This window comes from Suillus paluster (genome assembly GCF_016628075.1).
Source record: "Suillus paluster strain FC165 chromosome Unknown EDB91scaffold_394, whole genome shotgun sequence".
Lineage (NCBI taxonomy): Eukaryota > Fungi > Basidiomycota > Agaricomycetes > Boletales > Suillaceae > Suillus > Suillus paluster.
Window position 1 is genome coordinate 1 of NW_024537954.1, and position 14492 is coordinate 14492.

Sequence of the window (14492 nt, forward strand, 5' to 3'; positions counted from 1 at the left end):
CAAACGTATCCGCACCGCAAGTAACCATCCTCGTCCCCGCAATGCCGTACATAAACTGTTACGGTCACCCTTTTTCTCCCTTTTTCTCACACCGTCACACTTCACACTATCACACTTTCACACCTTCACATGCTCACTCTTCTAATACGTGTATTTCTAGAACATTCCATCGTACGATTCTCTTTTCCTTTTTCTCATTGGCTCATTATTATTGAAGCTCCGCTTCTATTATTCATTCGCCGACTCAATACCTTTATATATACCTCATCTCTCGCACTTGTACTCTTTAACTTGACCTACGCAGACCAGGGCCTGCAATACTACTGCTTTACTCGCACGACTCTAACACTAGGGTGTTAGCTAGAACTTTCGACTACTTTTGATTACTGCTAAGACGTCTGACGACGCTGAGCGTAACAAAAGGTCAAGTTACTTTTCAGACCGCCTGTCCTACGACCTCGGCGACCACCAACGAACCAAGACTAGCATCCGCGGTATCGCACTGCTGTTGCTAACCGACTAGTCAAAACGGCTACTCGAGGGAAACACTATCCCGGCTTTAACTGGGACGAATCACTAGGAACCTGGACCGCTCCAGACGTTGACAACAACTACTTCACTATCCACCAGTGGAGGACGTTCAGAAACAAGACCGCGAAGAAAGGAACGCACTGGGACTTTGACACCCAATCTTACGTCGACAACGACTTCCCCGAAACTCCCCTCGCTTTCCCCCACTCCCGCACAACAACCACTTCCCCCTGTCGAAGAACCACTTCCCCCATCTCTACAACCTCCCTTAGACGACTCAGACTCCGAACCAGAACCAGACACCGAAGACGACGACGATATGACCAAACTCATCGGCAACGTTCCCCCTCCTTTCAACGGCGACACCCGTGCCGCAAAGGGATGGCTACTACAGGTAGAAGCCTACCTCGACATCAACGACTCCGTCTACACGATCGACAAGCAAAAGATCGTCTTTATCCTGTCACTCATGACAAAGGGAGAAGCCGCCAAGTGGGCGGAAGGACAGTTCAAGAACGCCAGCGCTTCCAAAGCGTATGGTAGTTACGAAAACTTCCTCGAACAATTCAAGAAGACGTTCCACCCGAAGAACGTCGTGGACACAGCGATCCGTCGCATCTCCACCTTGAGGCAAACGGGAAGCGTCCCCGCTTACACTTCCATATTTCGTACCATATTAGCTGACACAGGCATTACCGAAGAAAGTATGAAGATCATGTTCTTTAGGAACGGTCTCAAGAAAGAAATAGTCAACACGATACTTAACTTCGAGAACGTACCCGCTACCATAGATGACTGGCTTGAAAAAGCCCTAGAAGTAGAGTCTCGTCGTAGCCTTACTGCACCTACTAACTACAAGTCCCGCGATCCTTACGCTATGGACATAGATAGGGCAGAAGTAGAGGAAGAGGACGGGGAGAGGCACGCGAGGAAGGCTTACTTAACCCCACAGGAGAGAGAGCGCAGACGCAAGGGAGGCCTCTGCTTCAAATGCGGCAAGAAGGGCCTAATCAAGGACTGCCCCAACCATCCCGCATTCACCCCGCGCGCTCAAACCGCCGCCAAGAAAGCCAGCAGAGACGACGAAGACGACTACAAAGAATTCTTAGAATGGAAGGCGTTTAAAGCACGCCAGGCAAAGAAATCAGAGGAGAAGGATTTTGCCTAGAGGAGACTGGACCGGCATCAGTATCTCCTAGAATCGGACTAGTAGTACAATCGATTGGTGACTCTAAATCTATGCGTTTACCACTGACTTTTGACTCTAGCATTGCCGAAGCCGCAGCTCTAATCGACTGCGGAGCAGAAGGGGAATTCATCGACTGGATGTTCGTACGACGGAACTCCATCCCCACAGAAAAACTGACTACGCCAATAAAAGTCAGAAACGTCGACGGAACTCTCAATAAACAAGGTCAGATCACACACTCCTGTAATTTATCTTTCCGAATCAGAGGAATCCGCATGGAGAGACGATTCCTTGTAACCTCTCTAGGAGGAGAGGACGTCATCCTGGGAATATCCTGGCTAAAGAAAGAAAACCCACAGATAGACTGGACGAAAGAAGAAGTGACTTTACGCGAACGAAGCGCGTACATAGAAGAAATCGAAGACGAAGAAGAACAAAAATTCTTCGATACCCAGGAGACCCTAGAAGACGAATGGGACCCTGCCGCGGAAAGTATTCCGTATTCCTCCGAAATTCCCAAACTCCTTGACCCTGAACCTGCTGACGACACAGAAGAAGAATTAGAACCAGACGAATTCCTGATCGCCTATTGCAAAGGCGATCACGTCATCGGAACTTACGAAACTTTTGAATCCCCTCTCACAGACGAACATATCCCCGCCGACCACCGATTCTTCTCAACCCGCGGAACGCTAGTCAGGAAAGCCGACAACATCTCTCAAACCCTCGCCCAAGACGCCACCAAACCGAAGAAGACCTTTGAAGAACTCGTACCAGAGATCTTCCAGAAGTATAAAGACGTATTCGGAGAAGTAGCTAACGGAACTCTCCCACCAGAACGCAAGTTCGATCACAAAATCGACCTCAAAGACACCTTCGAACCGCGCAAATGCAAGATCTACCCACTCAACCCCGCGGAAGAGAAAGCCATGAACGATTTTATCGACGAGAACCTTGCTAAAGGTACCATCATCCCCTCCGAATCCCCTCAATCATCTCCATTCTTCTTCGTCGGGAAGAAAGACGGTTCCCTCCGACCCTGCCAGGATTATCGTTATCTGAACGAACACACGGTTAAGAATAACTACCCGCTTCCGCTGATATCCGATCTTATAGATAAGCTCAAGAACGCGAAGATCTTCACCAAGATGGACATCCGATGGGGATACAACAACGTCCGACTCAAGAAGACCGATCAATGGAAAGCGGCCTTCGCAACGGCAAGAGGACTTTTTGAACCCACGGTAATGTTTTTTGGCATGTGTAATTCGCCAGCCACCTTCCAATCGATGATGAACGATACGTTCGGAGATATGCTCCAAGAAGGATGGCTAATCATCTATATGGACGATATACTAATCTTCTCTGACGACTTCGAAACCCACCAGAAACGAACTCATCGCGTACTAGAAAGACTCCGCGAACACCGCCTTTACCTCAAACCGGAGAAGTGTACGTTCAACGTGGAAGAAATAGAATACCTCGGCATGATTATCAAACCAGGATCGGTAGCTATGGACCCGGCTAAACTGAAGGGAATCTCCGAATGGGAAACCCCGAAGAAAGTCAAAGAAGTCCGATCATTCCTCGGATTCGCTAACTTCTACCGTCGTTTTATTGCTGACTACTCTACCATCGCACGTCCCCTTATAGATCTCACGAAGAAAGATATGCCGTTCGAATGGAACGAAGAACGCGACTCCGCCTTCCGAAAGCTGAAAACCATCTTCACATCCGCTCCTATCCTCCAGATCCCCGATAGACACGCCCCATTCGCCATCGCTACTGACGCATCCCTATACGCCACCGGCGCAGTACTCCTTCAAAAAGACTCAAACGGCGAATGGCTCCCTTGTTCATACCTCTCCCAATCATTCGCCCCCGCCGAACGAAACTACCAGATCTATGACCGAGAGCTCCTCGCCGTCATCAGAGCGCTCAAAGCATGGCGACATTACCTCCTAGGCTCTCCATTCCCCGTAGAGGTTCAAACCGATCATAAAAACCTCACTTACTTTAGAGACGTGCAAGATCTCAACAGACGCCAAGCACGCTGGCAAACATTCCTATCCCAGTTCGATATCCGTTTCAAATTCGTACCCGGTAAAGACTTAACTATCCCTGACGCACTCTCCCGTAGACCGGATCACCTTCCTGACGATAATGTCGAAAAGGACAATACTAGTATACAACTTCTTCCTGATTTTATGTTCATCAATTCCGCTTCTCTTTCCGAACAATTACGTATATCTTCCTCCATCGATCCAGTAGTACAAATAGCGCTTGACGCGCTCCAGAATCCCTCCATTCCTCCTCCTCTTCGCTCCGCATTATCAGATTGGAAACTATCTGACGGTATTCCTTACGTACAAAGGACTTACTTATGTTCCACCAGGCGATCTCCGTCGCAGCATCACTTCCCTTCACCACGACTCTCCCACCGCCGGCCATCCAGGACGTTACAAAACACAAGAACTTCTATCACGTGACTACTGGTGGCCCGGACTCTCCACGTTCGTCAAGAACTTCGTCGACGGTTGCAGCATCTGCCAACAGAACAAAGTCAATACTCACCCGACGACTCCTCCCCTACAACCTATCCCCGCTCCCATATCCAATCGACCCTTCGCTCACTGCTCTACCGATCTCATCACCGATCTCCCGCCGTCCAACGGCTACGACAGTATCATGGTCGTGGTAGACCATGGCCTTTCGAAGGGGGTAATTCTCACCCCATGTAATAAAACCATAGACGCTGAAGGCGTAGCAAACGTTTTCTTTTCTAAAGTATTCTCCAGATACGGACTTTACGATAAAATTATATCTGACCGCGGACCCCAATTTGCCTCTAGATTCCAGATCGAACTCGGAAAACTCCTCGGATACAAGAACTCCCTTTCCACCGCGTTCCATCCCCAGAGCGATGGAGAAACCGAACGAGTTAACCAAGAACTCGAGGTTTACCTCCGTATCTTCTGCGCAAACGACGCAACAGGCTGGGCATCCATGCTCCCTCTCGCTGAATTCGTCCACAACTCCCGTCATCACTCCGCTCGCGGAACATCTCCGTTCTACCTCATGATGGGTTATCATCCCCAAACATCTCCCCGACCTTCATCCCAAGAGCGACATCCCTAACGTCGAACAACGTCTCATTATCCTCAACAAAGCACGTGACGAAGCTTTAGCCGCTCACGAACTAGCGCGCAACACCATGAGACAACGAATCACGTCCAAGTTCGTACCGTTTAACAAAGGCGATCGAGTATGGCTCGAATCCAAAAACCTTCTCCTGGGCTACCCTAACCGTAAACTCGCACCCAAACGAGAAGGACCATTTACCATCGCCGACGTCCTATCCCCAGTCACCTATCGTCTTAACCTCCCTGCCCAATGGCGTATTCATCCCGTTTTCCACGCCGCACTCCTCTCCCCCTATAAAGAAAACGACACTCACGGTCCTAACTTCGTCGCACCACCACCCGACCTCGTAGACGGTGAAGAGGAACAAGAGATAGAGGCCATAGTAGGCCACCGAGGTTCAACCTCACGAAGATACTACAACGTAAAATGGAAAGGGTTCCCGAGTTCCGAGAACGAATGGATGACAGAGAGACAAATGGGTAACGCTTCCGAAATTCTTTCTTCCTATAAACGCGCACATCATCTTTGATTCTTCTTCGTAGTACTCAGACTTTCACCTAAAACGGGGGTAATGTTACGGTCACCCTTTTTCTCCCTTTTTCTCACACCGTCACACTTTCACACTATCACACTTTCACACCTTCACATGCTCACTCTTCTAATACGTATATTTCTAGAACATTCCATCGTACGATTCTCTTTTCCTTTTTCTCATTGGCTCATTATTATTGAAGCTCCGCTTCTATTATTCATTCGCCGACTCAATACCTTTATATATACCTCATCTCTCGCACTTGTACTCTTTAACTTGACCTACGCAGACCAGGGCCTGCAATACTACTGCTTTACTCACACGACTTTAACACTAGGGTGTTAGCTAGAACTTTCGACTACTTTTGATTACTGCTAAGACGTCTGACGACGCTGAGCGTAACATAAACCACCTCCAGACAGCTCGAGTTCTATACCTATATTCAGGAGCTCAAGGTCACGCATCACCGAGAGAATCTCGAATGTATACACTGCAGGGAGTTTAAATACATATCCTACTGGGAGATCTTCAATCCCTCCCACTACCCACAGCTCAAGTCTTACGCCGTTCAGCAGACGAGAAACGTCCTCTCGCATCTGGCCCTTTTACTTGATTCACCCGACAGCTCGGGCAATACTTATATAACAGACAAAGACGAAGATGCGGACGAGGACGAGGAGTTATGGCTGCAAACGTCTTCGCCCGATATACTGCCGCTCGGCAAGAACGGGCGGGTCGCGCGTGCCAAGGAACGCATTTCATCAACCACAGCAGGAAACGAGGCTTGGAAGGTAGGGACATCAATTTGTGCTGCGAGAGTTGAGGTGTGTGACGGGTAGCGTATTGTATGCGTTTGAACACCTTTGGGGTAATTCTTCTTCTTTGGTTTAGCAGATGTCGTAGAGGCACTCACCCTGGCGTATACCACCATGGACAAGTATGGCGTAGCCACGTCAAGCTCTTAACATCTCAAAGACGTAGTCCAGACTGGTTACACGTCTAATCCGATATAGCTTCAAAGTCGTCACGTCAGTGTTCAGCAGTCATTTTCTCTCTCCATTCTGTCTCGGGCAGATACAAAATAATTCTCTGCTATGTCTCCACTTCTTTCAAGCTTGGCTGCTCCCGATGTCCTCCGATTCAGAGTCCCCCTCCCTATAACTCGCTACTAGTAACTCACGCGTCGTGCTATCAATCATACTGCACCTATGTGAAAGCAGCAACACAACTCACTGCCACACTAATTGACCCCGCATTGAAAGAGGAACTACCATGCCAGTGAGTCATGTGGTTCAATACAGGACGCAAACTACTCATACTCACACAAGTTTTACTCTTGCAGTGTCTGCATTGGCTATTAGAGACGCAATTGGTAGGGCATCCTTGTGGTTCAATGTCGGCAGGGTCACTGGCAAGTGTGGATGCTGCAGAGATTGATGCTGTCAAAGCAGCAGCAAGAAGGAGGACGAAGGTAAAACGCATTGTTCAATGTTTGTGAGGGAGGATGTGATATGGTTCAAATCAATCTGAAGGGGACAGTAGGAAGACGGCTTGCTTTTATGTGCTCAATATTGTCATCCGTGGCGATGAAGGAAGAACCTATCTACCCTTTCAAACAGATGCAATGCCAGCAGACTGCCACTTTAGATTGTGCGCATCTAGTGACATTTTGGAACGTGGGCTGACTTTACGAACGTGCACATTTGCAGTGCGTCAGGGTCAAGGTTTTTCGCGCGAGTATTGGTCCAATCTCACGAATTTATCGACCCTTTCCGTGCTCGAGGTGGAGATATGGCGCTATAGAGGTGGTGAAACAGTCCCGCTAAACAAGGTAAGAACGGCAAGACATACCAGTCGATCGTGTTCAGCGTCGAATCCCACTTTGGTCTCGTTGCGCAGGAGTTTTTGCATCACGCCCTCAGTCCGTCGCTGCCTCTCGCACTGATTCTCTTGAGTTGCTGATATCGAACACCAGGACTCCTCGGGAAGCCTCACGCGCACGTTCATAGAAGTCCAAGAGCGTGGCCAAATGAACGCCGTCACAACTCAGTGATCCGCTTCCAAGGCCTCCGATACAAAGGGCCCACGAATTGCGGGAAGTGCATGTCATCAAATTATCATAGATCAGATCCAATTTCAGTGGGGGGGGTGTCAAGACAGTCGTTTCTTCTTGATCGGTTTTTCCTGATGTTGTTCTCCGTCATCTGGATTCGTCCAGAACGCTGCGTTCAATGGTTCCCGCGTGCTCAGTTTATTCAACGCACACGTATCAGCGGCGTCGCGGACAGAATCACCGATGTTGATCGGTTGATAATTGATGAGATCGTCCCTTCAGCAATTGTTTTAGTCCCTCGAGGGTCAAGACAGTGCATAATTATTTTCTGCACTAGAAGTGTCATTCAACAACACTTTCTCTCTTCTTCCCTCGACAATCTCGTACTCCAGGCGCTATACTCCTCAGCATCACTCATTCATGCTGTACTGTTGAAGACTCGGAGTTCTGTGTGCTCGTATCTTCTTTTTATCTCATTCTTGGGAGGTGGAAGTGGGCCATGCGGCGCCGTTCAAACAAAAGAATTCACATTATCATAGCCATGTTTGTATCTATCTAGATACATCGATTTCATTGAAACTTGAAACTGTCCTGAAGCAGTGGCTGTGTCCATTCATCGTGTACTTGCACGCTGACTTGACGTTCCTCACCGTCTTGTCACATCTCACTTCAAAATGTAGCACTATGTATATACGTGTGGTGCTCGACTCAGAACATCCTACAATGAAGGTGTGTTCTACTCTATCCTTACTAATAACGTGTTGAAACTGACCATTAAGCAAGGTTCTGCCGCCTACCCCGCACCTGAGTTCTGCCAACAACACTGGAGCTTGTTGGTCAATTCATTAAATGTCATCTGACTCTGATTTCCGGTAATTAAGATCCGATTGGAAATTCTTGAGGGACTAAAATAATTGCTGAAGGGACGATCTCATCATTTACCATCCCTTACGGTCTCGAGTCACAGTGAATTTCGTGACATACCAGTACACCGCCAAAAAATGTGACTCACGAAATGGTGGGCAATCACGAATAGACCGTAAGGGATGGTATCAATCGATCAACATCAATGATTCTGTCCGCGACGTCGTCGTGTACTTCAGAATAAGCTGAGCGCTCAGGAACCGTTGGACGCGGCATTCCAGAAGAATACAGATGGCGGAGAACATCAGGGAAACTAATCAAGGGGGCTCTGTTGCAGGTGGAAGTCGAGTGGAACAACGATGACCGCAGTTGACGAGGGTGTGCCGTGAAAGGATTGGAAAGAATAGAATGAGGACAAGCAAAACAGCACGCCAGTAAATTAATGTTGATCCATCGCGAATTCACCCTTGGCAGCACTTTCCCAGGTCTCACAGACCCGGTCTCTATGTTATGAGAAACTGGTCTGTGAGACCCACCCTCCTGCCAGCTAATAATAGTACGTACTCTCGCATTCTCCTGCGGGCCCTCAGAGGTCTCAGGGTGCACAGCTCCACCATTTTTCTGCAAGTCTTTGTCTTCTTGCAGGAGCACATATTGCAGTACCATATCTCTGTATTATACGAGTGAACGGACGTGCATAATATCCTGTATTATACGGGCCAGTGGACCATGGGCCGAAGGTAGATATATCCTCGACTATGACGGATGGGCCAGGAGTGTTATTATTCCCAATGGAGACGGGTGGGCCCATGTAGGGAATATGTAGAGTAGATGAGTGGGCTGATAGACATGAATATTCAATAGATGGATGGGCCAAGGTAGTTGGATATTATGTAGATGGGTTTACCAAGGTAGATGTGTATCAAATAGCCGGGTATGTCAAGGGTGCTTGTTATCACATAGACGGGTGGGCCCAGATATATATCATATTAGATGGGTGGGCCGATGAATTAAGATTATTTTGTAGACGGGTGGGCCGAGGGAGTGGTGAAATATTTATTATATATACAGGTGGGCTGAGGGAGCGGTAAAATATATATTATATATACGGGTGGGCCGAAGGTCGTCGTATATTGCATAGACGGGTAGGCCGACGTGGGGGTATATAATATAGACGGGTGGGCCGAGAGAGCAATTTATTAGATATTATATAGATGGGTGGGCCGAGGTAGTTGGATATCACATATACGGGTGGGCCCAGATACATATCATATAGACATATGGGCCAAGGTGGTAGTATATTATATAGATGTATGGGCCAAGGTAGTAGTATATTATATAGACAGGTGGGCTGAGATGGTTGATATCATATCCACGGGCCGGGTAACATCTATTGAGTTCCAGGTAACATCTATCGAGTTCTGGGTAACATCTATTGATGTCCAGGTAACTAATATCGACTTCCAGGTAACTAATATCGACTTCCAGGTATTTCATAAATTGAACAAATCACGAAGTACCAAGTACCGAGTTCCGGGCACTGAGTTCCAGGCATTGAGTTTAATTGTTATCATATACATGGATGGGCCCAGACACATCATGTCGACGGGTGGGCCAAGCCGAGGGTGTTGTATGATATACATGGGTGGGCCCAGATGTATATGATGTTGACGGGTGGGCTGAGGTTATTATATGATATAGACAGGTGGGACTATCAAGTGCCAAGTGCCAAGCTCCGACTACCGAAATTTTAGTTCCAGGACCCGGGACCCGGGTCTCGACACTCGAATATTTGATATCTAGCACCCTTCCAATTATCTGGTATTTCATTGACATACTAACATTGCAATGAATGATAATCCATCATAGAAAGGTCAGTTTCAACTACCAAAATTTGACTGAACCAAGCATCATGTACTGAGTTCTGGGACCCAGGTCTCAACACAAATATTTGATATCTAGCACCCTTCCAATGATCTGGTATTTCATTGACATACTAACATTGCAATGAACGATAATCCATCTTTGAAAGCTAAGTTCCAACGACCGAAATTTGAATGAACCAAGCATCATGTACCGAGTTCCGGGATCCGGGAGTCCCGGGTCCCGACACTCAAATATTTGATATCTAGCACCCTTCCCATTATCCGGTATTTCATTGACATATTAGTATAGCAATGAAATGATAATCCATCTTTGAAAGCTAAAATCAAGGTTCCCTATCTGATCCACCCTATCTCCACCACCTTTAAAGTCTGTGGACATCCGGCATTGACCATCTGATTTCCCAAGATCAACACCATCATGAATGTGTCTTCCACCTCCAATATTGAAATAACCTTCTGGCGCACTTGGGCCTTGACAGTCACTCATGAGGCATGTGAATATACCGAACAGAAATTCATTGCCGAGAAAACAGGAGGAGACCCAGTCATACCTTCTCCTAAGCTAGACACCGATCTGGTGATGGCTTGTGATTGATTGGTGGATTGCCTCATAAAGGCATATAACAATCCCAGTGGGTCTTCCCGCAGATTTGGACAGTCCATTTGATCATTCAAACTGCTTCACAGTTCGGATGCAGATTGATATTGCGAGATACAGCAAAATGATCTCCCCGAAGGACACTGGACAAAATGAAGAAAGAGAGGCGAGGTTGCTTGAGAGGTGTCCTCTCGGCCATGAAGGTACAAAGTTGGTTGACATACCCGCCACAGTGCTTGATGCTACCGGCACCATCATTGTGTGGTACCTCCCAGATGCCCTGATGGAAACCACCCAGGTGGGTAATATATTTTGTTACTCAATGGATATGGAATATGAAATGGGAACTCCAGAAGGAAATTCTGGCAGCCTCTGAGTTGCTCAGTCCGAGCCTTGCAAAAAGTGTAAAGGTTGATGGGAGTTGGCAGACTAATCAGGATTGGTTCAAACCAAGCTCGGAAAATGATGGCATATCTCCCGGATGCATCAATCTATCTCCAGCTTGGTTTCAACAGGGGCATGAGGTGGGATCTCATGAGATGGTGGTTTCCGATAGTTACACTGACCAATCCAGTAGAATCTGTCGGACCTGGTGGTATCTGCCTCATTGAAGGGACCATTCTCCGAGAATATTCTCAAAGCCATTGCCAGGCCGGCAGCCATTGCATCAGCCGCACTCAGGGTGATGCATCCTGAGCAGTACTGGGCTGGGATATGAGCCTTTTCGGACAATCAGCCGAAAGCAAGAATCTTCCGAGGATGTCAGAGACCCTCCAGTACTGGGCATCCGTGTTTAACACCCTCACCGTCATTTCCAATCAGCAAACCCCCAATCATCAAGACCACATATCCATTCCTGAATGCTTCGATATTCTCACCACCATGGGTAGTTATTCAAATGCTCACATGAGTATGCCAAGTCTTCAGCTGGAGTTCATGTACGAGCCCGGCTGTATGATCGCGTTTTCAGGAAGGATCATAAGACATGGGGTTCATGAAGTGGAAGGGGATAGAATTGCTTGGGCATGGTACATGAGGGATTCTGTTCATATTTATGCCGGGATTCCCTCATGTGGATGGGCTAGGATGGATCGCGTACATACTCCATCCTGGTAAGGATAGAACAGGCACATAGCTTAGTACCCATGTGATAGTACCTACTGTCAAATACCAATTACCAATGTTCGAGTGCCAATAATCAAGCATCAAACAGGCAAATGTTCGACATTTGATACCCAGACTTCAGTACTCCACTCCTGGAACTCGGCATTCGGCACTAAACACCCAGAAGCCGGTAATCGGTATATGGTGTTTGGTACTCAACACCTGGACATCGGCACCTGGAGCTTGGTATTTGGTACTCAGTACAGTGATTTGTCCAATTTACAAAATGTGTATTTCGGGTTTCAGTACTCAGCACTCGGTACTTGAGGCCCGGAACTCAGAGCTCAGTAGTCAATGCCCGGCACTCGGCATTCAGCACCCGGATCACACACCTGGAAGTCAGTACTCAACACCCAGAACCCAGAACCCGGAGCTCGGTACTCGGTACTCGGTACTGTTCGGTGGTCAGTACTCGACACCCAGACCTTGATGCCCGGTACCCGGAACTTGATACACAGAACTTGATACCCAGACGTTGATACTCGGCATTCGGTATTCGGTATTCGGTGTTTGGTGTTCAGTGTTTGGTACTCGACACCCAGACCTTAGTTATGTTAGTTCCTAACCTTGGTGCTCAATGCCCGGTACCCAGAATGTGATACCCGGAACTCGACATTGAGTCAAAGATCTGTACAACATACGTCTAAGGGCATGAACATTTGATACACTAACATTTAATAGGGATCATCCCCTCTGGCTCTCTTCAACCGGGCTAGGGTGTCAGTGTACATATCAATCTCCACCATCTTATCATGGATGCCCTCCTGATGGTCCTGAATCAACGACACCAGGTGTTCCCTAATCCACTTCAGTCCCACCAGTGATGGAGCCGGGGTGCTGTCCAGCTGCTCCGGAAGAATGAAACCATTGTCCTCAACACCGCTCTAGATCGGATTAGTGATCTATCAAGGATGTTGGGTATAATGCTTACTAGCCAATGCTGGTAGTGAAAGTGACAGGAATCTATTACCCGATCCCATTGCCATGGTTGGTTAGGGATTGTAGTGTCCCCCATCCACCATGGAGTATCATAGGAGGATATGATCCAGGAGGGTTCTCCATGATCCCGGACCAGACGAAACTCGGATAGGTGGGATGAAAAGATGTGGTCTGGAACCGCGTTCCATGTGAGCTGAGGAAACAAGTGAAGAATATGAGCGATTGGGGGTCGCATAACCGAAATTATGTTCCTTGCAGCTGAGTACTGCAGAATCAGTGTCACAAAAGTCTGTTGGCAATCTCAGCATATTGCCAACCACAGTCATCTGTCTGATGGCTTACAGTGATCTCCCATTGGATTCCGGCTTTAAAGTACATTATCCAAGCCGAAGGAACATTGTTCTCAGCAGCCTCCGTCTGATATTGACTGATACAGGCTTGAACGCATGATGCAGTCATTGCCAATGTAACTGCAATATCTGCAAGACTCATTGTGGGGGGTTTATATTCATTGCCGGAATCCTCAGTGGCAGAAGTAGATGCAGGAGGTGCAAAAGTGGATTCAGGAGGTGAATTTAAATCAGACATGGGCAATGAAGGAGTAGGATGCTAGCAATGATAATGACGGTTTTTTCAGATGGGATCCACTGATGGATTGATAAAATAATTCAAACTCCGACATGGGCTGACCCGGCCCCTTGCCGAGACTCAATTGTTGGGATCGAATCATATATCAGCAGAACATATTCATAATTCATTCATCTCGGGCATCTATTAACATGCTCTGCAGGTCTTGAAACACTGCCTGAGCATCCTGTGCCAGTAATGAATACATTTGGGATTGCCTTCCAGAGTAGCAAGCATGACCCGGAAGGCATTTCACCAATGATTCCCTCATCCGGTCGCCCCATTGCGTTGATTTCCACAAGAAGAAATTACACATCCAATCCATCTCCAATTCCACCAACATCAGTTCTTCCTTCCATTGATCCTGTAGTGCCTTTGCCCGAATCCAATGAACTCGGTAAACTTCACACGGGTCCGGTCAGATTGCAGGCATTTGTCAAGCAAGCTGGAACTCACATTCCTCATTCCACGAGTGATCCGGACCCCCAAATCTACTTTGATAGACCAGAACCAAGCGAGAGACTCATTTCACTGACCTCGGGCATTATGATCGCCAATATATATGCTGGCATGGAGGGACACCGCCTGCTGCACTGATGTCACCTGGGAGCAAGCTCGGGTTTTCAATGCTTGAGATTTGGCTTGCCTGACTGTTGTTCGGAAGAGTATTGCCTTGTTGCACAAGTGAATTCAGAGGTTGTGAAGGGCATCATTGGCCTGTCCTTCACGAAGCGACAACTCCAGCGGAATCAGATCCTCTGCCATACAACATTTGGATTGATCTACCCCGAGGTTTGATGGCAATGGGATGACAGTGAGCTCGGGGGAGTTTGTCCATGTATTGGACTTCCCAATGAAATCCTCTGGGTCATCATCGAGATCATCGAGAATGTCTATATTCAAATCATCAGGGTCGTCATCTGCATCAAATCCCTCTCCCAGATGCGTCAGAGCAGTCTGAGTGA

General features: G+C 47.7%; 2 protein-coding genes across 2 annotated transcripts; one reads left to right on the forward strand and one right to left on the reverse strand.

Moving 5' to 3' along the window:
- Positions 1–7013: 7013 nt before the first annotated feature.
- On the forward strand, positions 7014–7545 carry EDB91DRAFT_1183060 (uncharacterized protein; the record flags this gene model as incomplete). Its single annotated transcript, XM_041320464.1, has 2 exons — positions 7014–7046; positions 7106–7545. Coding segments are annotated over 2 exons (262 nt in total), but the record flags the coding sequence as incomplete, so codon positions are not given.
- A 4700-nt stretch (positions 7546–12245) lies between these two features.
- EDB91DRAFT_1089672 (uncharacterized protein) lies at positions 12246–13359 on the reverse strand (the record flags this gene model as incomplete). Its single annotated transcript, XM_041316590.1, has 5 exons — positions 12246–12505; positions 12528–12589; positions 12691–12845; positions 12893–13093; positions 13243–13359. 5 exons carry the CDS (start codon positions 13357–13359, stop codon positions 12246–12248), a joined length of 795 nt encoding a protein of 264 aa, XP_041168568.1.
- Positions 13360–14492: the final 1133 nt, after the last annotated feature.